The sequence below is a fragment of the Balaenoptera musculus genome, chromosome 19 (genome assembly GCF_009873245.2).
Source record: "Balaenoptera musculus isolate JJ_BM4_2016_0621 chromosome 19, mBalMus1.pri.v3, whole genome shotgun sequence".
NCBI lineage: Eukaryota > Metazoa > Chordata > Mammalia > Artiodactyla > Balaenopteridae > Balaenoptera > Balaenoptera musculus.
Genome location: NC_045803.1, coordinates 24,378,372 through 24,405,753, shown reverse-complemented (window position 1 = coordinate 24,405,753; position 27,382 = coordinate 24,378,372). Strand labels below are relative to the sequence as shown.

The 27,382-nt window shown below is 36.0% G+C and overlaps 1 protein-coding gene across 4 annotated transcripts in view; it reads right to left on the bottom strand.

Annotated features, from left to right (window-relative positions):
- Positions 1–27,382, bottom strand: part of PHKB (phosphorylase kinase regulatory subunit beta) — a 199,119-nt gene that overhangs the window by 98,535 nt on the left and 73,202 nt on the right. For all 4 annotated transcript variants that reach the window (XM_036832518.1, XM_036832517.1, XM_036832520.1 and 1 more), the window contains 5 exons: positions 22,247–22,310; positions 10,493–10,588; positions 8,151–8,348; positions 5,636–5,693; positions 5,018–5,095 (listed from right to left, as the gene is read on the bottom strand). In XM_036832518.1, the coding sequence (XP_036688413.1) occupies positions 5,018–5,095; positions 5,636–5,693; positions 8,151–8,348; positions 10,493–10,588; positions 22,247–22,310 (494 nt within the window). The remainder of the gene's footprint in view (positions 1–5,017; positions 5,096–5,635; positions 5,694–8,150; positions 8,349–10,492; positions 10,589–22,246; positions 22,311–27,382) is intronic.

The window sequence follows — 27,382 nt, the reverse complement described above, 5'->3', positions numbered from 1 at the left end:
CAAAATCGTGGAAATAGAATGGAGAAAATATAGGAAACGTTTAACAAGGACCTAGAAGAACTAAAGAGCAAACAAACAACGATGAACAACACAATAAATGAAATAAAATTTCTCTAGAAGGAATCCATAGTAGAAACACTGAGGCAGGAGAACGGATAAGAGACCTGGAAGATAAAATAGTGGAAATAACTACTGCAGAGCAGAATAAAGAAAAAGCAATGAAAAGAATTGAGGACAGTTTCAGAAACCTCTGGGACAGCATTAAATGCACCAACATTCAAATTATAGGGGTCCCAGAAGAAGAAGAGAAAAAGAAAGGGACTGAGAAAATATTTGAAGAGATTATAGTTGAAAACTTCCCTAACATGGGAAAGGAAATAGCCACCCAAGTCCAGGAAGCGCAGAGTCCCAAACAGGATAAATCCAAGGAGAAACACGCCAAGACATATTACTCAAACTATCAAAAATTAAATACAAAGAAAAAATATTAAAAGCAGCAAGGAAAGAGCAACAAATAACACACAAGGGAATCCCCATAAGGTTAACAGCTGATCTTTCAGCAGAAACTGCAAGCCAGAAAGGAGTGGCAGGACATATTTAAAGTGATGAAAGGGAAAAACCTACAACCAAGATTACTCTACCTCACAAGGATCTCATGCAGATTCGATGGAGAAATTAAAACCTTTACAGACAAGCAAAAGCTAAGAGAATTCAGCACCACCAAACCAGCTTTACAACAAAGGCTAAAGGAACTTCTCTAGGCAGGAAACACAAGAGAAGGAAAAGACCTACAGTAACAAACCAAAACAATTAAGAAAATGGTAATAGGAACATACATATTGATAATTACCTTAAATGTAAATTGATTAAATTCTCCAACCAAAAGACATAGACTGGCTGAATGGATACAAAAACAAGACCCATATATATGCTGTCTACAAGAGACCCACTTCAGACCTAGGGACACATAAAGACTGAAAGTAAGAAGATGGAAAAAGATATTCCATGCAAATGGAAATCAAAAGAAAGTTGGAGTAGCAATTCTCATTTTAGAAAAAAATAGACTTTAAAATAAAGACTGTTACAAGAGACAAAGAAGGATACTACATAATGATCAAGGTGTCAATCCAAGAATAAGATATAACAATTGTAAATATTTAGGCAACCAATATAGGAGCACCTCAATACATAAGTCAAGTGCTAACAGCCATACAAGGGGAAATTGACAGTAACACAATCATAGTAGGGGACTTTAACACCCCACTTTCACCAATGGACAGATCATCCAAACTGAAAATAAATAAGGAAACACAAGCTTTAAATGATACATTAAGCAAGATGGACTTAATAGATATTTATAGGACATTCCATCCAAAAACAACAGAATACACTTTCTTCTCAAGTGCTCATGGAACATTCTCCAGGATAGATCGTATCTTGAGTCACAAATCAAGCCTTGGTAAATTTAAAAAAATTGAAATCATATCAGGAATCTTTTCCAACCACAACGCTATGAGACTAGGTATCGAATCGATTACAGGAAAAAATTTGTAAAAAATACAAACACATGGAAGCTAAACAATACACTACTAAATAACTAAGAGATCACTGAAGAAATCAAAGAGGAAATCAAAAAATACCTATAAACAAATGACAATGAAAATACTACAACCCAAAACACATGGGATGCATCAAAAGCAGTTCTAAGAGGGAAGTTTATAGAAATACAATCCTACCTCAAGAAACAAGAAACATCTCAAATAAACAACCTAACCTTACACCAAAGCAATTAGAGAAAGAAGAACAAAAAAACCCCAAAGTTAGCAGAAGGAAAGAAATCATAAAGATCAGATCAGAAGTAAACACAAAACAAATGAAGGAAATGATAGCAAATATCAATAAAACTAAAAGCTGGTTCTTTGAGATGATAAACAAAATTGATAAACCATTAGCTAGATGCATCAAGAAAAAAAGGGAGAAGACTCAAATCAACAGACTTAGAAATGAAAAAGAAGTAACAACTGACACTGCAGAAAAACAAAGGATCATGAGAGATAACTACAACCAACTCTATGCCAATAAAATGGACAACCTGGAAGAAATGGACAAATTCTTAGAAAAGCACAACCTTCTGAGACTGAGCCAGGAAGAAATAGAAAATATAAACAGACCAATCACAAGCACTGAAAGTGAGGCTGTGATTAAAAATCTTCCAACAAACAAAAGCCCAGGACCAGATGGCTTCACAGGCGAATTCTATCAGATATTTAGAAAAGAGCTAACACCTTTCCTTCTCAAACTCTTCCAAAATATAGCAGAGGGAGGACACTCTGAAACTCATTCTACAAGGCCACCATCACTGATACCAAAACGAGACAAAGCTGTCACAAACAAAGAAAACTACAGGCCAATATCACTGATGAACACAGATGCAAAAATCCTCAACAAAATACTAGCAAACAGAATCCAACAGCACATTAAAAGGATCATACACCATGATCAAGTGGGGTTTATCCCAGGAATGCAAGGATTCTTCAATATATGCAAATCAATCAATGTGATACACCATATTTACAAATTGAAGGAGAGAAACCATATGATCATCTCAATAGATGTAGAAAAAGCTTTCGACAAAATTCAACACCCATTTACGAGAAAAACTCTCCAGAAAGTGGGCACAGAGGGAACCTCCTTCAACATAATAAAGGACATATATGACAAACATACAGCCTGCATCGTTCTCAGTCGTGAAAAACTGAAACCATTTCCTCTAAGATCAGGAACAAGACAAGGTTGCCCACTCTCACCATTATTATTCAACATAGTTTTGGAAGTTTTAGCCACAGCAATCAGAGAAGAAAAATAAATAAAAGGAATCCAAATCAGAAAAGAAGAAGTAAAACTGTCACTGTTTACAGATGACATGATACTATACATAGAGAATCCCAAAGATGCTACCAGAAAACTACTAGAGCTAATCAATGAATTTGGTAAAGTAGCAGGATACAAAATTAACACACAGAAATCTCTTGCATTCTTATACACTAGTGATGAAAAATCTGAAAGAGAAATTAAGGAAACACTCCCATATACCACTGCAACTAAAAGAATAAAACACCTCGGAATAAACCTACCTAAGGAGACAAAAGACCTGTATGCAGAAACCTATAAGAAACTGATGAAAGAAATTAAAGATGATACAAACAGATGGAGAGATATTCCATGTTCTTGGATTGGAAGAAGCAACATCGTGAAAATGACTCTACTACCCAAAGCAATCTACAGATTCAATGCAATCCCTATCAAGCTACCAATGGCATTTTTCACGGAACTAGAACAAAAATTTCACAATTTGTATGGAAACACAAAAGACCCCAAATAGCCAAAGCAATCTTGAGAAAGAAAAACGGAGCTGGAGGAATCAGGCTCTCTGACTTCAGACTATACTATAAAGCTACAGTAATCAAGACAGTATGGTACTGGCACAAAAACAGAAATATAGCTCAATGGAACAGGAAACAAAGCCCAGAGATAAACCCACGCACATATGGTCACCTTATCTTTGATAAAGCAGGCAAGAATATACAATGGAGAAAAGACAGCCTCTTTAATAACTGGTGCTGGGAAAACTGGACAGCTACATGTAAAAGAATGAAATTAGAACACTCCCTAACACCATACACAAAAATAAGCTCAAAATGGATCAAAGACTTAAATGTAAGGCCAGACACTTAGAGGAAAACATAGGAAGAACACTCTTTGACATAAATCACAGCAAGATCCTTTTTGACCCACCTCCTAGAAAAATGGAAATAAAAACAAAAATAAGCAAATGGGACCTAATGAAACTTAAAAGCTTAAAAGCACAGCAAAGGAAACCATAAACAAGACAAAAAGAGAACCCTCAGAATGGGAGAAAATATTTGCAAATGAAGCAACTGACAAAGGATTAATCTCCAAAATATACAAGCAGCTCATGCAGCTTACTATCAAGAAAACAAACAACTCAATCCAAAAATGGGCAGAAGACCTAAATAGACATTTCTACAAAGAAGATATACAGATTGCCAACAGACACATGAAAGAATGCTCAACATCACTAATCATTAGAGAAATGCAAATCAAAACTACAATGAGGTATTACCTCACATCGGTCAGAATGGCCATTATCAAAAAATCTACAAATAATAAATGCTGGAGAGGGTGTGGAGAAAAGGGAATCTTATTGCACTTTTGGTGGGAATATAAATTGATACAGCCTCTATGGAAAACAGTATGGAGGTTCCTTAAAAAAACTAAAAATAGAACTACCCTATGACCCAGCAATCCCACTACTGGGCATATACCCTGAGAAAACCATAATTCAAAAAGAGTCATGTACCACAATTTTCACTGAAGCACTGTTTACAATAGCCAGGACATGGAAGCAAGCTAAGTGTCCACTGACAGGTGAATGGATAAAGAAGATGTGGCATATATGTACAATGGAATATTACTCAGCCATAAAAAGAAATGATATTGAGTTATTTGTAGTGAGGTGGAAGGACCTAGAGTCTGTCATACAGAGTAAAGTAAGTGAGAAAAAGAAAAACAAATATGGTATGCTAACACATATATATGGACTCTAAAAAAAAAAAAAAGGTTCTGATGAACCTAGGGGAAGGATAGGAATAAAGATGCAGATGTAGAGAATGGACTTGGGGACACGGGGAGGGGGAAGGGTAAGATGGGACGAAGTGAGAGATTTGCATTTACATATATACGCTACCAAATGTAAAATAGATAGCTAGTGGGAAGCAGCCGCATAGCACAGGGAGATCAGCTCTGTGCTTTGTGACCACCTAGAGGGGTGGGATAGGGAGGGTGGGAGGGAGACGCAAGAAGGAGGGGATATGGGGATATATGTATACATACAGCTGATTCAGTTTGTTATACAGCAGAAACTAACAGAACATTTTAAAGCAATTATAATCCAATAAAGATGTAAAAAAAAAAAAAAAGGAAAAGCATACTACACCTTCTGTTGTCTGATGAAGTACTGGAGTCAGAAGATCCTGATATTCTTTTACTTGCTTGGGGTTGCCTCTAAAAACACCTAAAATGTAAAATATAAAATCCAATAGCATTTGAGCTAAATAAGCACCACAGAAATTTTACCTTAGAAAAAAATTTACCCAATTGTAATTATTCTGGTATTTTTCTATGTAAATAATAAACAAAGGTAATGCAAATAAATGCATATGATAGTTTTCCAAGAAATTGATTTGAGAAATGTTAGCATTTAGAATTGAAAACTGAATTTTAATTGAAATTTCTCTATGCTTAAGTATAAATATTATAGACATTCACAATGTCACAAATTACAGTATTCATAATTTGTATTCACAAAAGTTCTTCTTTGTAAATATGAAAATGTATTTGTATCATTTTAAAAATACTTCAAAGTATTTTTAAAATTCTTTAAATGATGTAACATTAACTCAGAAAGCAGAAAAGTAGCATATAAAAATGCAGAGTAGTTAACATCAATAAGTGCAATCTATTTTGCTAGCTGAAAGGAGTCATATTTTATTTCTTTTCTTCTTTAAACTAGTTATATCCTACAGTTTAAATTTCAGGAGAAAAGTTCACTCACCATCAATCATCATGTAAAGGAAAAATATGGGGAATTCACATTCAATTCCATCAAATAGCTAAAACAGAAAATAAAATATTAAAAAATTTCACCAACAATAATTTAGAACATGTATATTAGAGTAATTATATTAATTAGAACACTTACATCATTAGAATATACATACATAAAAATTTATTTATTGTAATAACAAAACTGGACTGATTTTATAAGTAGTTTCATTGTTCTTTAAAAAAGTTTTTCTCAGCATTCTTATTATTCAAAACCTCATTCATTTAATCCATCACAGAGTAGTCATTCATTCAATAAATATTTACTAAGTATTTAGTAATGCCTGGCATCAGCTAGACAGAGGGCTATGAAGACAAAAAGATAGAGAACCTGCTGTAGTGGGGAGACAGGCATGTAAATAAACAATTGCAGTATGTTACAAAATGTCTATACATGGTATATATATCAAGAACCAAGGGCATGAAGCATCTGAGCCTGCCCAGGGCATCAGGAAAGGGTTTATAGGAAAGGAGATGCTTCAACTAATGCTTGATGGATTTCTCTGGGGAGATGAGCTAAGGGAACTCCATACAGAGAAGACAACAGTACAAACTAGAAATGCATTAAAGAACGAAGTACGTTAAAGAAACTCACAGCAATTCAGTATTCCTGGAACAAGCAAGGAAGAAGCAGTGAAAGCTGAAGTCTAACAGGTGGGCCAGAACAGCCAGATCAGGGAGGGCCTGAGAAGTCAGGCTGAGAGACAAAAACTCTCATCTGAAAGTGACAGGGTACCACTGAAGAGGATCAAATTTACTTGCTAGATGAAGAGCTGGCAGTACTGAAGAGGGTTTTAGGATAAGAAAAAAGGAGACCAACTGTAAGGCTGCTGGGAACAATCCAAAGAGAAAGGATGTTAGCCTAAATCGATGTTTCTCAACTTCAGCACTATTGACATTTTGGGCCAAATAGTTCTTTGCTGTGGGGGTTGTCCTGTGCACTGTGGGACAGTTAGTAGCATCCCTGGATTCTACCTTCCAGATGCCAGTAGCACCCACCAAGGTGTAACAACAAAAAATTTCTTCAAATATTGTCAAATGTCCCCTGCGGAGCAAAATCATTCCCGGCTGTGGATCACTCGCCTAAACGAAGCAGTTAATAGAGAAGAAGGGACAGTTTTTAAGACTTAAAGGTAGTTAAATTTGCCAGACTTGGTGAGTGACGTAGAAGGCTGACTGAGAGGGAAGAGCCTAGGATGAATCTCAGGTTTGGGGCTTGGGCAGAAGGGTGAGGTGATCATAGGCAGACTGCAGTGCATTCTAGTGAGGATGTCCAAAAGGCAGCTGGACACGTGGTAGGGCACTCAGGAGTGGAAGTATGAGTTACGGATAGAAATGTGGGATTAACAGTGATTGCTAGAGCTATGATTGCATGAATAGCATGAAAAGAGAATAGGACTGAAGATGGATTCCAGGAGACAAGCAAAGGATAAAGGGAGGCAGAAGAAGAGGAACCTGCAAAGGAGACTCAGAAAGATAGTGAGAGAGCTAAGCAGAGACTTAGGAAGAGAATGGAGTCACAGAAAATGGAGGAGAAACTCCCGAGAGAGAACTTACTTAAGACACTCAAATGCCAATGAGAGGTTCAGTGAAATAAAGTTAGAAAGGCATCCACAATGATCCAGTGACATAAACTGAGTGAAGCCAACACAGCTACTGGGAAGTGTTGGGGACAGGAGCCAGATTATAAGGTAAAGGAGTAAGTGGAAGGCAAAAAAGGAGCCACAATTAGAACACACCATGGTCTTCAGAAGTGTGACAACAAAGAGAGAGGCAATGGGAGGCAGACAGGGAGGGGTTTGGGGTTTTTTAAAATAATTTTCAACCTATCCCATTAAAGCAAAGTCTTCAGCAATGTGGATGGATGCTTATTTTTTTGGGGGGTGTTACAGTTTTCTGGGCAGCTTAAAAACAGCTAGAATAAACTTAGATATAGGATATGTATGTATATTTGAAATATAAAATCTTTAAAACCAAATATTTAGAGGAGTATATTTCAGAGGGAAGTGTCTAAGTGAAACAGAAAAAAGAGCATTTGCTTAAAGATTGAAAATTCAATCACAAATAGATATTTTCTATTATATTAGACAAATGGTATACAGTAGGCAGGCAAAATACTGAAAGTGCAATAGAAAAATTACTCACCCAATGACTCAACATGGCCCAATGTGAGCAAATAGGCCTCAACAGCTAACACTTACCGAGTGCTTACTATGTGCCAAGCACCGTTCTAAGCACTTTTATATATATTAACTGATTTAATTCTCAAAAAAACCTTACTAATAGTAGGTACTAACATTATTTTATCAATGAAGAATATTAAACACAGAGAGCTTAATTAACTTGCCCAAGGTCTGACAGCTAATAAGTGGCAGAGCCAGAATTCAAACCCAAGAAGTCTGCCTCCTGAATCGGTACTTTTGAACATTCTATTATGCTATCTGACATGGGATATTTTTTGATACCTTAATTTCAGCTGGTCTGTAGTAGCGTCTGTTAGGATCTTCCAGTGATGTTCTATACCCATCTCTCAAGAAACGCTTAAATCCATATTTTCCTTTTAATTTTCTAACCACTTTATCAAGTGTTTGGCTAAAGAGAACTTCATCATCCAAGGCAAATGCAGGATAACTGATGCAGGGGAGCAGGGCAGCATCTGTGTTCTGGGGGCAATAAGAAAAAGAAGGGAAAGTAAGTGTCTGTAATCATATGATCAACACAGCCCAAAGAGAATCACAGAGATGAAAAGCCACTAAGGTTATTTAACTGACAGTGAGACTGCTGTGCTCCAAGGGACAGACAGATGTTTATATGGCATGGTTTAGTGAACCTTACAGAGGAGATAAAACTTCGTTCAATGATAAGGAGTATTTTCAAGGTTCAACACTGGACTCAAACTTTAGTACATTATTTCAGTCATTGTGTAAAAATTTAACACCACTAATTAGTCATTACAACTAGTCTGTCATAACAATTTGTTTATAATAGTGAAAACCAGAAAACAATCTAAAGGTCCAACAATTAGCTGAGTAAATCAGCAGCCATTAAAATTTATATTATAGAAATGTTTACTAATATGGAAACATGTCCATTCAAAGAAACAGGTTAGCAAGCATTATGAACAATATTCCTTCAGTTTTGTAAAATAAAAATATTATATGTGCACATAAAAATACATGGAAACATACAAACCCAAATGATGTCACCCTAAGATTATAACTGAATGGTGGAATAATGAGTGGATATATTTTTATTATTTGCTTATTTGTGGATTCTGTTTGTCTTTTATCATAATCTTGTATTACTTCTATAAAATAGTTATTTTAAAATAATTAAATTGTTCCATTTTGGGTGTTTTCTAAGAATAGAGCCACAAATAACCCCTAGAAAAATCTGCAATCAGGTATTACATAGTCATTTAAGAGATTATCAGACAAAAGAAAAAGGTGAATCAAATGAGAGAAAAATAAGGAAAGCAGTTTCATTCAAAAGAAATTTAAATTATGAAAAATATTCTTCTACATTTCTAATACAGTAAGTCCCCTACATATGAACGAATTCTGTTCTGTGAGTATGTTTGTAAGTCCAATTTGTTTGTAAGTCCAACAAAGTTAGCCTAGGTACCTAACTAACACAATCTGCTATATAGTACTGTACTGTAATAGGTTGATAATACTTTTCACACAAGTAATACATAAAAAACAAACAAACACGAAAAATAAAGAAAACATTTTTAATCTTACAGTATAGTACCTTGAAAAGTACAATAGCACAGTACAACAGCTGGCATACAGGGGCTGGCATCGAGTGAACAAGCAAGAATAGTTACTGACTAGAGGAGGGAGAGAAGGTGGGAGATGGTAGAGCTAATGGATCCTCAGCAATAGGAGACAGAGTGCAAGCTGCAATTGCACTCATAGGTTCTGGTTCTTTGCTGGATTAAATTCTATCTACCCTCTTGAAAAAATGGTCCAGTGATATCTGGGTAGTAGCTCTTTTTTTCTTGTCATAGATGACACGGTAGCAAGGGATTGCATTCTGAAATGTTGCTGCAACCTTCGTGAACAATTCTACATTCGGGTCCTGTGCCTCAAAAACTAACAGTGCCTCCTCAAAGAAAATCCTCTTGCCATTTCCTGTGTCGTGAATCTCTTCAGTTCTTCAGTTACTTCTTCTTCCTCTTGTTGCTCCACTCTCTCAATTATTTTCACTTTTGTTTCCATCATTATCGTTTGGTGCTTTTTAGCAGTACCAACTACATCACTGCTGCTTTTAAGCTTGCTTCCAGACATCCTGGGCTTGAAATAAAGATACTGTACTACTGTACTCTATACAGTACTGTACAGTAAAGTACACAAAAGCACAACCACTTGTAGAGGATGCATGCACATGACAATGTACGCCAGACACGTGAACTAAATTATGTGATTGGACCTGGGAACGCACATTCGCATCTTTGAAAGTTCACAACTTGAAGGTTCGTGTGTAGGGGATTTACTGTATATAATATTCCGTGACCAAAAAAAATTCATTTTGGCATAATGTTGCTACTCCCCCAAAGAGAAAAAAATATATCTAGTTCTCTACTGCTCTATGAAAACTCAAAGGACAAAGCAGCTTTCTCCACAGCTCTGCTCACTTCCTAAACATTGACCTCCCCAGGCCAGAGGAGTAAGCGGCAACATTCTCTCTTCTTATCTCTTCTGCCAACTTCTAACACTTTAGAGTACTTTCTTGGAAAAAGAAACAAAACTACGTAACAATCATAAACAACAGTTCATATTAATTTATTATAAAAATATCTCACATGAGATCTTGATTCTCTGGGTAACAGTGAGCACAAAGTTTGCCGGTTGCGATTGTGGGCATCGATATCCACAAATATAACTGACCAAGAACAGCCCTGGAATGAGAGAGAGAAAAAAATTTCCTAGATTAACATAAAAGAACTTGTAGAACATTGGGCAATTTGACTGAAATAAATTTCACATTATAAATCAATGTTACCTCAATTTACAAAAATAATAAAATTTAAAAAAAACAAAGACAAGCAAAAAAAATTTCACAAAAATATTAACATTGGTTGCATTTGAGAGTGGCATTACAGAAGATTTTAATTTTTTAAATACTTTCAGTATTTCTCAAATATCTTGAAATAAACATTAATTTTATAATCATAAAAAAATGTTATTTTTCCATTTTTCCAATTTCTCCTTAGTTTTCTTAAAAATCAAAATGTATAGATTACAAGATAACTAATAAAGGATATTTATTTTAATAAAAGTAAAAAATCATTTAGCTAATACTTCTGACAAGGAAATAAGAACTAATTTGGATTCACAAAATCTGAATTGTATAGTCCTAATAAAGAATGATCAAACTAAATGAATTTAGATATCTAGAATTAGATATAAAACCTACTTGATTAAAATACGAAGACAGGAGAACCTCAAATAATAGTAATGTACATAATACTTGCTAATATTCATTATGTGTCAGGCATTGTGTTTTATGCTTCACACGGATTATCTCATTTAATCCCCTTATGTAGATATTATTATACCCATTTTACAGAAAAGGATGCTAAATCTTAGTATAACAGAGGCAAGGGTTCAAAATCAAGTCTGACACAGAAGACCACACCTTGAACACTATATTATGCAATTTCCCACACTAAAAATTATCTTTCAAGTAAGAATCAAAACCTTGAATAAGAAAAAAAGTGTTAACAAAAAATGATAATTGGTCTGCTAACCAAGTTAAAAAAATTTATCAATACTATTTAGCCGTTAGTGCTTTCCATTTTCAATAGCATAGTTTTTAAATAAACATGGCTTTGTTCTTTTATTGGGGAGCTAGATATTTTGAAAACACAGAGAATGAAACTGGAATATGACTGCTTCCATTACAAGAGAATACTCAGAAAAATACATGGGGAAAGGAAGAAGAACACCATCACAAATTTTATGTTGCTTCATTACCTTCTAAATCTCATACCAATTCTCACCAACTTCAAAGATGCATTTGCCCTGAAGATAAAATACATTGACTGAAATTCAAAATCTAGTAGTACTAGGTCCTATATCCAAACATCATACTCACTCTGTATATTTTTCCTGTTAACCCGTGTTCATACATGAATATTAGCTCATAAAATAGAACTTCTCATTCATAATATTATTTCTTAAATTTCTTTTAACTCTGACAATAAGTGAACAAGGAATGAGTGAGGCTGTCTCTCAACCAGATCAGTTCTAAATTGTCTTTCTATGATTTGAAAGTCCCTACTTCTCATCTGTACTCACAAAATTGAGCCCAACAAACCTTCACGCAGTAGCTGCCAATGTCAGAGTAATGTGCCCTCTGCTTTGAGTAAAACAAGACAGAACATGACCTCTCCTCTCAAGGAGCTGACCCAGGTGATATACAGTCCTAAATCAGATAAATATTAAACAAAACAAAAAGACTGCACGTGGCAACACATGACTATGTACCAGGTGAGTGGTTTAGATGAAAGAATAATAATAAGCCTCTAAAGTTAACAGGAGGAAAACAAAATAGGGACCTTGCGGTACTTCATGGAGAAGGTGAGGACCAGAACTAGGATCTGAATTTGGGGGGAAGGGGGAGCAAGTAGAGTGGTTGGAACAAGAGAGCAAAGAAATGAATGTATATGTGATATTGGGAGCCAATGAATACACAAAATAACAGGACTTATAATTTACCCTTAGGCTGAAAATTAATAAAGTTAATTACATGTCAAATCAATCTGCCTTGAATTTAATTTTTTAAAAGATACAACAATCTAAGTAGGATAATTTATAAATAATGAAGTCAAATGGCAAATATGGTAATTCTTGCCATTATCTGATTCATATAAACAGCCAACTTCTATTTTCTAGCCACAAATAAATCATTTATCTAGATTCACCAAAGTATTTGTTGAAGTCCCCTCCTCTGCCAGCCTCTAAGAAATAGGCACAAAAGGAAAAATTAATTTCATAATGCTATCATATTTTAACACTAAGATCAAAGGCTAATAACCTATATTGTCTGATTGTCACCTTAAAAAATATACCATGCTTTAGGTGTATGGCCCGGACTTAACAGAAGAATAAAATTCACCCAAGGCCATGGGCAGCTATTCCTATTCAGAAGCAAATTTTTTAAAACGTCATCAAGGAGACCTACATATGGAATTAATTATCACCTACTTTAAATTATCAGACACGTTCATTTTAGGCCTGCAAATTTCAAAGGAAGCTAGACATGTCTGCATCGCTTTGAACACTCTGCGTAATATGAGAAATCTTTCTAGTCATCACCTTTTAGATTCTGGCCTCAGCTCATTTGTCAGTATCTTGATTTCTCCAATTAAAGGCAGGAATATGGAAAGATGTTTTATATGTATATGTCACTCCAGAGTATCTTATTAACTTTGGATATTTTATTTTCATCTTTCACTTCCTGAAATTATCATAACTCTGCCATAATATCCTGACTCCACCTAAAGAGCATAGGTAAGACTGACAGTTCAAACTTTACTCCCAAACTGAGTTTCTGTAATTGTTTTCTAGTATACACATTACAAGATGATTCAACCTGACTTGAGTTCCAATGAAGGGGAAGAGCTGCACTGAACCATCTACCCAGGCCTCCATGACCATAACAAACACTTCTGAGATGGTATCTATGGCCAAGGGTAACATCTATGACTCAGACAGGCTGGCACCTGAGACCTGGGACCCTTAGCTGCAGTGCCTGCACCTGGACAAATGTCTCCTCGAGCAACAAAATACAAAGAAACTATAAAGGACTAAAAATAACTGTGTGCATGAGCAGCTGGGCAAATTATGGACAAGATACAAAGAGACCAAAAACCCAACAGCCACTTCTGAAGAGCCGGAAGCAAAAGCAAAGTACTGCGCATGCCCCCTGCACACAACACCACCAAAGGGGTGGGCAAACCACCTAAGGCACCTCTCCAGCCTGACCCCTGGACGCACCCCTACCCTCACGCCATATGAAGAACCAGTTCGCCCCCCCACCCAGCAAGCAAGCGAGTGAGCAAGGGAACCTGTTACTTGTTCTCTCTCACCCCTGCTGCAGCAGGGGCCTCAATAAAACCTTGCCTGAATTTCTTGTCTGGCCTCTGATCAATTCCTATTGATTAAGGAGGCCAAGAACCCTGGTAGGTAACATGACCGTAAGACGATCTCTTTAGTGTCAATTCAAAGTGAAATGATTTGAAGGATTGCCCAGGCCTTTCTTTTCCTCTTTAGACTTTTCTCTGAACCTGAGCTAATGGGCTTACTACCCTCATCTAGCATCAAAGAATAAAACAAGATAAAATTGATCAGTATATCTATTGTGTCAATACTATACATGACCTTTTCTGTTCTTCTGGAAACAAAAAAACAGCACCACGATCAGGACACTTTCTTACCTAGTCCAGCATTAGGCTGTCCTATAGCTCTGTGAGCAAGCCTAGAGACGTATTCTGCAGAAACGACACTTGCTGGTGGGAATTACCCCTCTACACCACGGCTGTGGTGGCGGTGGCCTGTAAATAGCCAACTTTTACTTACTGACCCGACAGCAGCTTCCAGTAGCCCTCACTAGAGGAAATCCTACTCACATATTGTTAAAGGGGTTTCAAACTACAGAGAGAGATGAACCTGAGGGTTAATTCTCAGGGTTTTAGAAGAGTAGAGCTGAGACTCAGACCCAGGAATCACAAAACTGTTGCTGATGTCTGTGACATGTGCTAACTATAAATTATGATTTATTTAAGTATTATCAAATATTTATATATCACTACATATATTGTCAAGTATTGCCATATACACACACACACAGAGAAAATATTTGAAACCATGATGAAATAAGTGATTCTCATATTAAGGATTATATGAGTATGTTTCTAAATGCTCCAAATTAGCCTTTATTATAAAGTTATTTTAAAAATTAAGCCACTTGATCAAATTTTCTTCTTAGATATTTTCTCCCAAACAAAAATATGTTTTGAAAATAGTTTCGGAGTGAAGATTTAAATGATGAGTCCTTTTTCTTTAATAATAAGGCAAGTCTAACAATTTAAAAAAATAAGAAAGGAAGTGCAGGAACACATAATAACCAAAGTTAAAGGCTTATTCCACCCAACAATTTCCCATAAAAATAAAAATTAACTTTTGTCTTATACACCAAAGCACAAAAAGGGCAAAAGTTCAACAACTGGAAACCTCTTTCAGAAAGATCAATAATTAAGAAGAAAACGGTGTGGTCAAAAGGTACAAACTTCTAGTAAGTCCCAGGGATGTAATGTACAGCATATGTTTGAAAAGGTGCTAAGAGAGTAGGTCTTAAGAAAAAAAAGTTGTAACTATGTGTGGTAATAGATGTTAACTAGACTTACTGTGGTGATCACTTCATAATATATATAAATATCAAATCATTATGTTGTATACCTAAAACTAATACAATGTTGTTTCTTTTAAGTAAAAATAACAAAAACCTGTCTATAAATTTTAGCCTTAATGTGAGTGGATCACTCAAACTAAGACAAATTTTTAACTTGTGATATTCACTGAAGAGAATTATATACAATGTTTCTTTTTTAAAACAAAACAAATCAATTCACCCATTTCTCCTACCTCCCACATCCTGCCTCAGGCAACCACCAATCTGTTCTCTGTATCTGAGGTTTTGATTTTTTTAAAAGATTCCACATATAAGAGAGATCATACAGTATTTGTCTTTCTCCGTCTTATTTCACTTAGCATATTTTACTTAGCCCTAGCATAATGCCCTTAAGGTCCATCTATGTTGTCACAAATGGTAAGATTTCACTCCTTTTTATGACTGAATAATATTCCATTGTATGTATGCATACACCACAATTTCTTTATCCATTCATCCATTAATGGATACTTAAGGTTGTTTCCATATTGTGGCTAATATAAATAATGCAGCAATGAATCTGTATATTTTTTTCGGTATTATGGACATTTCAACAACATTAATTCTTCCAACCCATGAGCATGAAACATTTTTCCATTTATTTGTGTCTTCAATTTCTCTCATCAATTTCTTTTAGTTTTTAGAGTGCAGGTCTTTCACCTCTTTGATTAAATTTATTCCTAGGTATCTTGTTCTTTTTGATGCAATTGTAAATGGGATTGTATTCTTAATTTCTCTTTGATAGTTCATTATTAGTGTATAGAAATGCAACAGATTTTTGTGTATTGATTTGTATCCTGGAACTTTACTGAATTTGCTTATTAGTTCTTTAACAGTTTTCTGATGGAGTCTTTAGGGTTTTCTATATATAATATGTATATTCATGTCATATGCAAATCATGACAGTTTTACTTCTTCATTTCCAATTTTGGATGCCTTTTGTTTCTTTTTCTTACCTAATTTATCTGGCTAAGACTTCTTATCTGGCTAAGACTGGCTAGTACTATATTGAATAAAAGTGGCAAGAGTGGGCATTATATTAGTGAAACTAATATAATGTTATATGTCAATGACATCTCAATAAAAAATTAAACTAAATTAAATTAAGTTAAAAAAGAAGAAAATGGCTTAAGAGTTTTCAAAGATAATACACAGCTTTTATCACTAAAGGTAGAAAGCATTTAAGGTCCAAGATTTCCTGTACTAATATCTTATATCCCAGATTCATTACCAAGTGCCTTTGGTTTAATTCCTGGTTCTGCCTCTCTGTTATGTGACCTATGAGAATCCACCTCAACTCTATTCATTTTGAGAGAAGGGCCCTTCCAGCCCTAAAGATCTATGACTCTCTGAGTTGCCACCAACCGGGGATGCACTTTTTTTCAAAGCTCTAAATTAATTAAGTTAAAGATACATGATCAGCTCTTCCAAAACACGGTATCAATAGTCTTTAGAAATAATTGAGAATACTCATTAGACCTTAAAACCCTCAAGTCTTGAGGATGTTTCTTTAGGGCTTCACTTGAAAAAAAAAAAACCTTTCTTCATCTCAGTTCTTTTTCCGGCCACTGACTTTTTTTTTCTGGCTGCGTTGGGTCTTCGTTGCTGCGCGCAGGCTTTCTCTAGTTGCGGTGAGCGGGGGCTACTCTTCGTTGCGGTGCACGGGAATCTCATTGAGGTAGCTTCTCTTGTTGTGGAGCACAGGCTCTAGTGTGCTGGCTTCAGTAGTTGTGGCTCGTGAGCTCTAGAGCGCAGGCTCAGTACTTGTGGCGTTCGGGCTTAGTTGCTCCGCGGTATGTGGGATCTTCCCGGACCAGGGCTCAAACCCGTGTCCCCTGCATTGGCAGGCGGATTCTTAACCACTGCGCCACCAGGGAAGTCCCCGGCCACTGACTTTTAATTAGACCACAGATCTTTTAAGTACATGGAGTGATATTATAAAATGATTAAACACTAAAAACATCACACGCACTTTTAAATGTGCTATTGTTTAGCAAGTACATTTTTAAGTTAACTGCTGTAGAGGTGGGAATTTTAACATTTTCAAAGTCAGGTTTCTGTAATTCTCCACATCGGAAACAAAGACAAAAGGGAATTTGTAAAACTAGGATACTCTGATACTATCAAAAAAATTGGCAGATGGAGAGGCCCTACTTGCCAAATGTGACATCTGTGTGGCTAAAGGAATAAGACCTTATTTGTCTATATTTCTACCTGAAATAATCAAGAAATAGTCAAGTCAGCAAACATTCTGTGCACAGCTCTGCTGGAAACAGACATGAACTAAACAAGGTCAAATGTTAACTCTGCTGAGAGCAGTTGTTCTCATCCTTGGGTGCACGTTAGAATTCCCGGGCAGTTTAGAAAAATCTCAACACCATAGCCTCCCTCTAGACAATTAAATCAGAATCTCTAGGGGTAGAGCCCAGGCATCAGTACTGTTTTTTAAATTCCTCAAATCTAACGTGCAGCCAAGATCGAGAATTTATGGCTGGGGAACAATACCAGCAGTATATTTACAACTCAGAATCAGAATGCATAGTAAAGCAATTCAGTACTTTTAGAATTATGGCTAACAAATCTACAGAAGCTTCCTGGGAAAAGTAGGCTGAAGGCACAGCCCTGAAATATAGGTAGCTAAGAAAGGTACCATATATGTTTGTGGGTATATATGTAAGTAGAGAGGATGCATACTAGATATGTAAACAGCATACACTAAGACTCAGGTACATCAAAGGAGATGGCATGATTGCAAAAAAAAGAGCTGACCACTACTTTATAATAGCTGACCTAGACATGCAATTCCATTCAGCTCACTACTTGGTTACCATGGAAGGCAGAAGAGCAAGACCTGCATCTTTCCACACTGCTGTTGTAACGCTACTAGTTTAGTCTGTGACTCTTCTCAGTCTCCTTGATATACCCCCGAGAAGTTTTGGTGTCCACTGGCTTTATTACCCTTCCTTAGTATTACCAGCACTTCACTAGTAATAACATGAGGTATCACTTATTGAGGGTTTAATCTTTGCCAAGCACTATGCTAAGTTTTTTATTTGCATGACTACCTTCTGAGTTAGGTCCTAGTGTCAATATCTCTATTTTTTTAAATGAGGAAGCTGAGACTTAGGTAAATAACTAGCCAAAGTCACAAATTCACTGGTAGGAGTACAGAGTACACAGTGATTCTATCTGCCAAAGTCACAAATTCACTGATAGGAGTACCAGAGTACACAGTGATTCTATCTCCTGACCCTGAATACAATGGCATTCCTTTATGGCAGATTACACTCCTACTCACTCACACACTCCTTTCTTCCTTCCTTATCTAATATATATATACATATATTCTGTAAATATTTATATACTCGTACACACACATATTCATACATACACACATATTTAAATGAATGTATTGAGAGTGAGGCAGGGGGGAAAAGGAAATGAAAGGTATTGAAGGATACATGTAGGATTTCCATGAGTATGTTGACTCTTCAGAGATAAAGAAATGTTGATACAAGGCAAGGGATCAGCCAGAGACACCAAGAATCTCCAAGAGAAGCATAATATTAATTCTCATGATTTTCAACAAGCTCATATACTCCCAAACCCCCATGGGCTCTGATTCCTCAATTTCTCCAGCCAGAGGTCTTGAGAGAAAAAGAGTGTGGGAAGTGGGTGATTTAGAGTCTCCTCTTGGGCACCAAGTATGAGGTGCTACTCCCCTCTTCCCAATCCTTTCATGTCTGTGGTCATTCTTCATCCTTCATTTCCTGGATTTAACCAGAATCCTTCCTCCAGAGGAAGTTGAAGTGAGAAGAGAGTTTACATATGTAGGGAGGGGAAGAGAGGCAGTTGTGTCACCATGCTCCAACCTGAAACTTTCTTAAATGCAAGACTTGAGGTACATAATATCAATATTATAATTGCCATAACAAAATCCATGTCACATTTTACATGTCTGCATAAGTTCCTAAAATGTATCTTCACTGACTTAATTAGCATTTTAATAGCGTAAGGTTAATTATAGTATTAGTTGAACACTTCCTTTGCCCTCTCATCTTAGGAATCTTTACAAAAATTGCTAAGAAAATTAGTCTACTTCTTGATCCAGAGAAATAACCTGTATTGCTGCATATTATTCCTTCCATTGACAACTCAATCCATGGTCACCTGATTAGGGGCAGAAACTGGTCAAAGATCTTTTAAAAATTTAAGGCAACCCTCAGGGTTTCCCTTTTACCCAAAGAAAATGAGATTTAGACATATGATTACAACCAGTTGAGCGTTAAGCTAGGATCACAATTTCCAATTCTTTGGCTTCACATGTTAAGCAAATTCTCCTCTGCATGACATATACATCTATATACATTAAATTGAAACCAACGAGGGAACTGACATGGAAAATAAATAGTATATAATGCCAGGAATATTTTAAAATGTGAAAGCTAAACAAAAGACTACAGGGAAACCTTCTCAAACTCTTCCAAAATATAGCAGAGGGAGGAACACTCCCAAACTAATTTGACGAGGCCACCATCACCCTGATATCAAGACCAGACAAAGATGTAACAAAGAAAGAAAACTACAGACCAATATCACTGATGAACACAGATGCAAAAATCCTCAACAAAATACTAGCAAACAGAATCCAACAGCACATTAAAAGGATTACACACCATGACCAAGTGGGGTTTATCCCAGGAATGCAAGGATTCTTCAATATATGCAAATCAATCAATGTGATACACGATATTAACAAACTGAAGGATAAAAACCATATGATCATCTCAATAGATGCAGAAAAAGCTTTTGACAAAATTCAACACCCATTTACGAGAAAAACCCTCCAGAAAGTAGGCATAGAGAGAACTTACCTCAACATAATAAAGACCATATATGAAAAACCCACAGCCAACATCGCTCTCAATGGTGAAAAACTGAAACCATTTCCACTAAGATCAGGAACAAGACAAGGTTGCCCACTCTCACCACTATTATTCAACATAGCTTTGGAAGTTTTAGCCACAGCAATCAGAGAAGAAAAAGAAATAAATGGAATCCAAATTGGAAAAGAAGAAGTAAAGCTGTCACTGTTTGCAGATGACATGATACTATACATACAGAATCCTAAAGATGCTACCAGAAAACTACTAGGGCTAATCAATGAATTTGGTAAAGTAGCAGGATACAAAATTAATGCACAGAAATCTCTTGCATTCCTATATACTAAAGATGAAACATCTGAAAGAGAAATTAAGGAAACACTCCCATTTACCATTACAACAAAAAGAATAAAATACCTAGGAATAAACCTACCTACGGAGACAAAAGACCTGTATGCAGAAACCTATAAGAAACTGATGAAAGAAATTAAATATGATACAAATAGATGGAGAGATATATCCATGTTCTTTGATTGGAAGAATCAACATTGTGAAAATGACTATACTACCCAAAGCAATCTACAGATTCAATGCAATCCCTATCAAACTCCCAATGGCATTTTTCACAGAACTAGAACAAAAAATTTCACAATTTGTATGGAAACACAAAAGACCCCAAATAGCCAAAGCAATCTTGAGAAAGAAAAATGGAGCTGGAGGAATCAGGCTCCCTGACTTCAGACTATACTACAAAGCTACAGTAATCAAGACAGCATGGTACTGGCACAAAAACGGAAATATAGATCAATGGAACAGGATAGAAAGCCCAGAGATAAACCCATGCACATATGGTCACCTTATCTTTGATAAAGGAAGCAAGAATATACAAGGGAGAAAAGACATCCTCCTCAATAAGTGGTGCTGGGAAAACTGGACAGCTACGTGTAAAAGAATGAAATTAGAACACTCCCTAACACCATACACAAAAATAAACTCAAAATGAATTAAAGACCTAAATGTAAGGCCAGACACTATAAAACTTAGAGGAAAACATAGGCAGAACACTCTATGACATAAATCACAGCAAGATCCTTTTTGACCCACCTCCTACAGAAATGTACATAAAAACAAAAATAAACAAATGGGACCTAAAGAAACTTAAAAGCTTTTGCACAGCAAAGGAAACCATAAACAAGACGAAAAGACAACCCTCAGAATGGGAGAAAATATTTGCAAATGAAGCAACTGACAAAGGATTAATCTCCAAGATTTACAAGCAGCTCATGCAGCTCAATAACAAAAAAACGAACAACCCAATCCAAAAATGGGCAGAAGACCTAAATAGACATTTCTCCAAAGAAGATATACAGATTGCCAACAAACACATGAAAGAATGCTCAGCCTCAGTAGTCATTAGAGAAATGTAAATCAAAACTACAATGAGGTATCATGTCACACCAGTCAGAATGGCCTTCATCAAAAAATCTACAAACAATAAATGCTGGAGAGGGTGTGGAGAAAAGGGAACCCTCTTGCACTGTTGGTGGGAATGTAAATTGATACAGCCACTATGGAGAACAGTATGGAGGTTCCTTAAAAAACTAAAAAGAGAACTACCATACAACCCAGCAATCCCACTACTGGGCATATACCCTGAGAAAACCATAGTTCAAAAAGAGTCATGTACCACAAGGTTCACTGCAGCTCTATTTCCAATAGCCAGGACATGGAAGCAACCTAAGTGTCCATCGACAGATGAATGGAGAAAGAAGATGTGGCACGTATATACAATGGAATATTACTCAGCCATAAAAAGAAACAAAATTGAGTTATTTGTAGTGAGGTGGATGGACCTAGAGTCTGTCATACAGAGTGAAGTAAGTCAGAAAGAGAAAAACAAATACCGTATGTTAGCACATATATATGGAATCTTAAAAAAAAAAAAAAAAAAGACTAGAGGGAAAAGTTACTGAACAAAGAAAATGAGAATTCTTAATCAAGAGGGTTTTTTAAATTAAGCAATCTTTTTTTAGTTAGAAACCTAAAATTTAAGCAGCAAATCATATTCAAAGGATAGGTTGTTCAACCATGGGCTGCTACATAAATTACAGACATTCTCTGATCATAACAAATGACTTGGTTAATAAATGGCCAAATTAATTAAACATGCAATTCAAAAAAATAATCAAAGTCCGTTGTTGCTATTGCTGTTTTTTTACCTGGTTGCCAAAGAGGTTGAATCCATTAATTGCTTCTATAGCTGCTTTTGCTAAGCCAACAGAGCTACAAGAGAAAAGGAAATACTTTATAACTCTGATGCATCTGGCTGCAAAATAAGAACCATTATCTGGTGAATATTCACAGGCATGTTTCTTTATTAACACTTATAACATCTTCCCTAAGAAGAATAATGTCTAAGAAACTTTAGTCTGACATTTCACTATTTTAATTTTCCTTTCTTATAGTTAGTGACCCTCAGGGAAAAATATTTCTAAGTTCACTTTGATCTAGACAAATGGTCATACTATTGATGGGAGTAGTCTTAACTCCAGTATCATTTATATTCACTAACTCAAGGAAAAAATAAAAAGATTAAGTTTAGAGGAAGGTGTACTATGATGACATGTGCACAGCAACACCAGGTTGGGCATCATTAGTTCAGATCAACTAACAGAGCTTTTCTGACGTCAATTCTGAGCCCTAGAAAAGATTCTGCATGCCATACACTTACCACAGAGTGTAGTTTAATATACCCATTCAAATACTCTTTGCTTAGGGTCCAATAAAATAGGCATTATTTTATGCTCACAGAGCAAATGATCATCATACCTCTAATTTTTTGCTATATTCTTCTCTTTGAAATAAAATGTGTACCCCTTTGGCCTCTCAAATGCCTCATACAATAGTGCTGGAAAATGGGAAGACCCAAATTTCATTAAAAATATGACACTGTCATCTTATAAATATCAATCTTTAAATATTTTAGATCTAATGTCTAGTTTATTTTACTTATTGCAATTTTTTTGTTTTTTCTCAAAGAAACTGCATATTCCATTAATAATTTAAAATTAATGACCTGTCATCATTTCTCTAAAGCAGTGATTATCAAAGTGTGGTTCCCAGAGCAGCAGCATTACCTGGAAACTTGCCAGTTCTCACTGCTCTCTGGGACTGGGGTGTTAACCAGCCCTCCACGTGCTTGAATGGACTTTAAATTTGAGAACCACTGTTCTAAGCTATTCATGTCATCACGATCTATATTTTCTATGGGTTGTTTTACATGAAATGTTGAGGCAAGTAAGCATTAATTTTACTATAGGATAGCAAATAGGTGGGAAACATTTTAAAATACATGAATGGGAAGGAATATACCCATTATTTTATAACTTTAAATGAAACAGAACCTTTAAAAATTGTGAATCACTATGTTGTACACCTGCAACTTATATAACGTTGTACATCAACTATACTTCAATTTTAAAAAAGGATAATTAATGTATGGAGACAGTGATCGGGTGGAAGATAAAGAGAGGAAAACAAAAAATTATAATTCAATGCCCTAATTGGCATACCTGAGAAACTTTAGACACATTAACTCTCAGATGCCTATTTTAAGTTTTAAAATACCTTGGAATTGATAAAGCAATGCAGTTTATAGGAATAAAGTGAAATCCAGGACCTCAAAGATGAGCTAAGAGAAGGAACAGATTTTTTTTGTTTTTATTACAAAAGTAAAAGCACAAAGGTAAGTGACTCATACTATAAGATTTTACTCATAGCCAATATGATCACAGATATAGAAAATCCTAAAGAATCTACAAAAATGTGCTACTGGAGCTATTAAGGACATCTGGCAATGTCCCAGGAGACAAGATCACTATCAAAATCAATTTTATTTCTACAAACTAGCCATGGACATCTGGAAATTTAAAGTTAAAAATAAATACCACTTACTATCTCATGAAATAACATGAAATATTTTAGCATAAACTTAACAAAATATATGAAAGACCTGAACACTGAAAAACATTTCTGAAAAAATTAAAGAAGACCTAAATAAATAAAGAGCTGTCCCATGTTCACAGATTGGAAAACTGAAGATCATTAAGATGTCAGTTCTCTCCAAAATGATCTATAGATTCAATGCAATCCCAATGAAAATATCAACAGGCATTTTTGTAGAAATTGACTAGCTAATTCTAAAATGTATGTGAAAATGTAAAGTCCTGGGATAGTAAAAAAGTTTTTTTAAAGGAGAGCAAAGTTGAAGGACTACTTCGGAGGCAGAAGAGCTCCAAGACTATGAAGGCAAAAGAAGAAATTTCTGAAAAGATGAGAAGAATCTGTGGTAGCATAGAACAGTTCTTCTTGGTTTTAAATAAAGCTGTTTATTCCTTAAAAAAAAAAAAAGCTGAAGGACTACTTGATTTCATGACTTACCATAAAGCAACAATTATCAGTGCAGTACAGTATGGGTCAGGGCAGACATATAAATCAATAAAATAGTCTAGAAATAAACCCATATGTATATGATCAAAGAGCCAGGTAATTCAATGGGGTAAGAATAGTCTTTAATGGTGTTGGAATAATGAAATATCCATATGGAAAAAAAATGAACCTCAATCTTTGCCTCACACTGTACACTAAAGCTAATTTGAAATAGATCATAGACTTAAATGTAAAAGCTAAAACTATAAATCTTTTAGAACCTAGGAAAAAGTCTTCACAATTTTGAAGTGGCAAAAATTTCTTAAACACATAAAACACTAACCATAAAAAATTCTGATAAATTAGACTTCATCAGAATTAATATCTCTGATATTCAAAAGATACCATTAATAAAATGAAAAGGCAAGTTACGCTCTAGAAGAAAATATTTGTAAAACACATATCTCACAAAAGACTTGTATCCAGAATACACAAAGAACTCTTAAAACTCAGTAAGAATACAAACAACCCATTTTCAAAGTGAGAAAAATATTTGAACAGACACTTCAAAATGAAGATATATGAAGATACATAAATGCCACATGAAAAGATGCTCAATAAAATTAGTCAACAGGAAAATACAAATTAAAATTACCACATACTCAGAAGAATGATTAAAAATAAAAATACTAACAATACCAACTGTAGACAAAGATGTGGAGCAATTGAAATACCTACCATACATTATTGGTAGGAATGAAAAATGGTAAATTCCTTTCAAAAACCAGTTTGGCAGTTTCTTAAAAAGTGAAAACACACTTATTATATAACTCAGGAATTCTACTCTTAGGTATTTTCCAAGAGATATAAAAATATATGTTAACAAAAAGATCTGGATCCAAATATTCATGACAGTTTTATTTTTAATAGCCCCAAACTGTCAACAACCCAAATTCCTATCAACAGAAAATGGATAAACCAAACTGAGATTTATCTGTACAATGGGATACTACTTGTCAATAAAAAGGAAGAGAAGACTGAAAAAAATTAAATGAAATATATGAACGGGAAGGTGGAGTTGACATAATTTTCCTTATTCCTCTAAGTACCATGAAAAACCCTGGACGTTGCATAAACAAAGATAAAAAGGCTCAGAAAAATGGAAAGAAGGCAGACTGCCTAGGAACCTTAGGATTGTAGGAACAGCACTATGGTGAGTCTCCTGAGTATCCTTTTTGCTCCATATATACCAGATGTAGAGCTGAAGAAACCAACAACTAGGAAATGGAGGTAGGTGCATACAAAAAGTCCCCAACAGGGCTTCCCTGGTGGTGCAGTGGTTGAAAATTCGCCTGCCAATGCAGGGGACACGGGTTCAAGCCCTGGTCTGGGAAGATCCCACATGCCGTGGAGCAACTGGGCCCGTGAGCCACAACTACTGAGCCTGCGCATCTGGAGCCTGTGCTCCGTAACAAGAGAGGCCGCGATAGTGAGAGGCCCGTGCACCGCGATGAAGAGTGGCCCCCGCTTGCTGCAACTAGAGAAAGCCCTCGCACAGAAATGAAGACCCAATGCAGCCAAAAATAAATAAATTAATTAATTAATTAATTAAAAAAAAAAAAAAGAAAAAATGACTACTATCTTAAAAAAAAAAAATCCCCAACAAAAGCCAATGGAACAGGAAAAGGGCAGCCTAGCGAAATAGAAAACTTTTAGACAATAACCACTCAAAAAAACTGTGACCTTACCCCCACCCACCCCTGCAAATGCTGAGTGGGAAATTTAGACTTCTATGCTCCTGAGTCTATAATGAGGAACTGCATCCAACATCCAACCTCCTCAGTTGTGGTGGTGCCGGAAAAATCCAAGGAGGAAGTCAAGACTTTCATTCCTGATGGATGACAAAAGTCTCCCCTCTCACACCTCAGTGTCAGTGGAGATCACACAGGGTGCCTAAACTTTCATTCCCACCCATCAGTAATTAGGTGAATCTCCCCTTCCTCTTTGGGTGGCACCAGAGAACGTCCAGTGGAGAATTCAAACTTTCACTAATGCCCAGCTGTAAAGCGGCCACACCCTTTCCCTGTCATGTAAGTGGAGGTCAACTGGAAATCAGTAATGAGGTACTTCCATCTTTCCCAGCCAGGGAGGTATTAATGGAAGCCTACTGGGGAGCTAGACATAACAACCCAGACCCAGCAGTAATGAAGAGTCTCCATCTTGGGTGTCAACAAAAAAAAAAACCTGGCCTTACATTCTCACCTGGCAGTAATGGGGTGATGTGCCTACCCCCTTCCCCTGCCAGAGTGGTGGCAAAAAATACACCTAAAATAAAAAATTAAAGTCCCCAGGGTCTTATAATACCCCAAAAGTCCATGTCTCAATAATAATAATTTTAAAAAACCACTCATCATATCTAGAAACAGGACTATCTCAAACTGAATAAAAAAGGGCAATCAGGGGCTTCCCTGGTGGCGCAGTGGTTGAGAATCTGCCTGCCAATGCAGGGGACATGGGTTCGAGCCCTGGTCTGGGAAGATCCCACATGCCGCGGAGCAACTAGGCCCGTGAGCCACAACTACTGAGCCTGCGCGTCTGGAGCCTGTGCTCCGCAACAAGAGAGGCCGCGATAGTGAGAGGCCAGCGCACCACGATGAAGAGGGGCCCCCGCTCACCGCAACTAGAGAAAGCCCATGCACAGAAACGAAGACCCAACACAACCATAAATAAATACATAAATAAATAAATAAATAAATAAAATTTTTTTTTAAAAAGGGCAATCAATAGATAGTAACACTGAGACAAAAGAGATGTGAGAATCATCTAAGACTTTAAAGCAGCCATGACAAAAAGGTTTCAGTGAGCAATTGTGAATATGACCGAAACAAATGAAAAGAGGAAGTCTCAGCTAAGAAACAGAAAGTCTC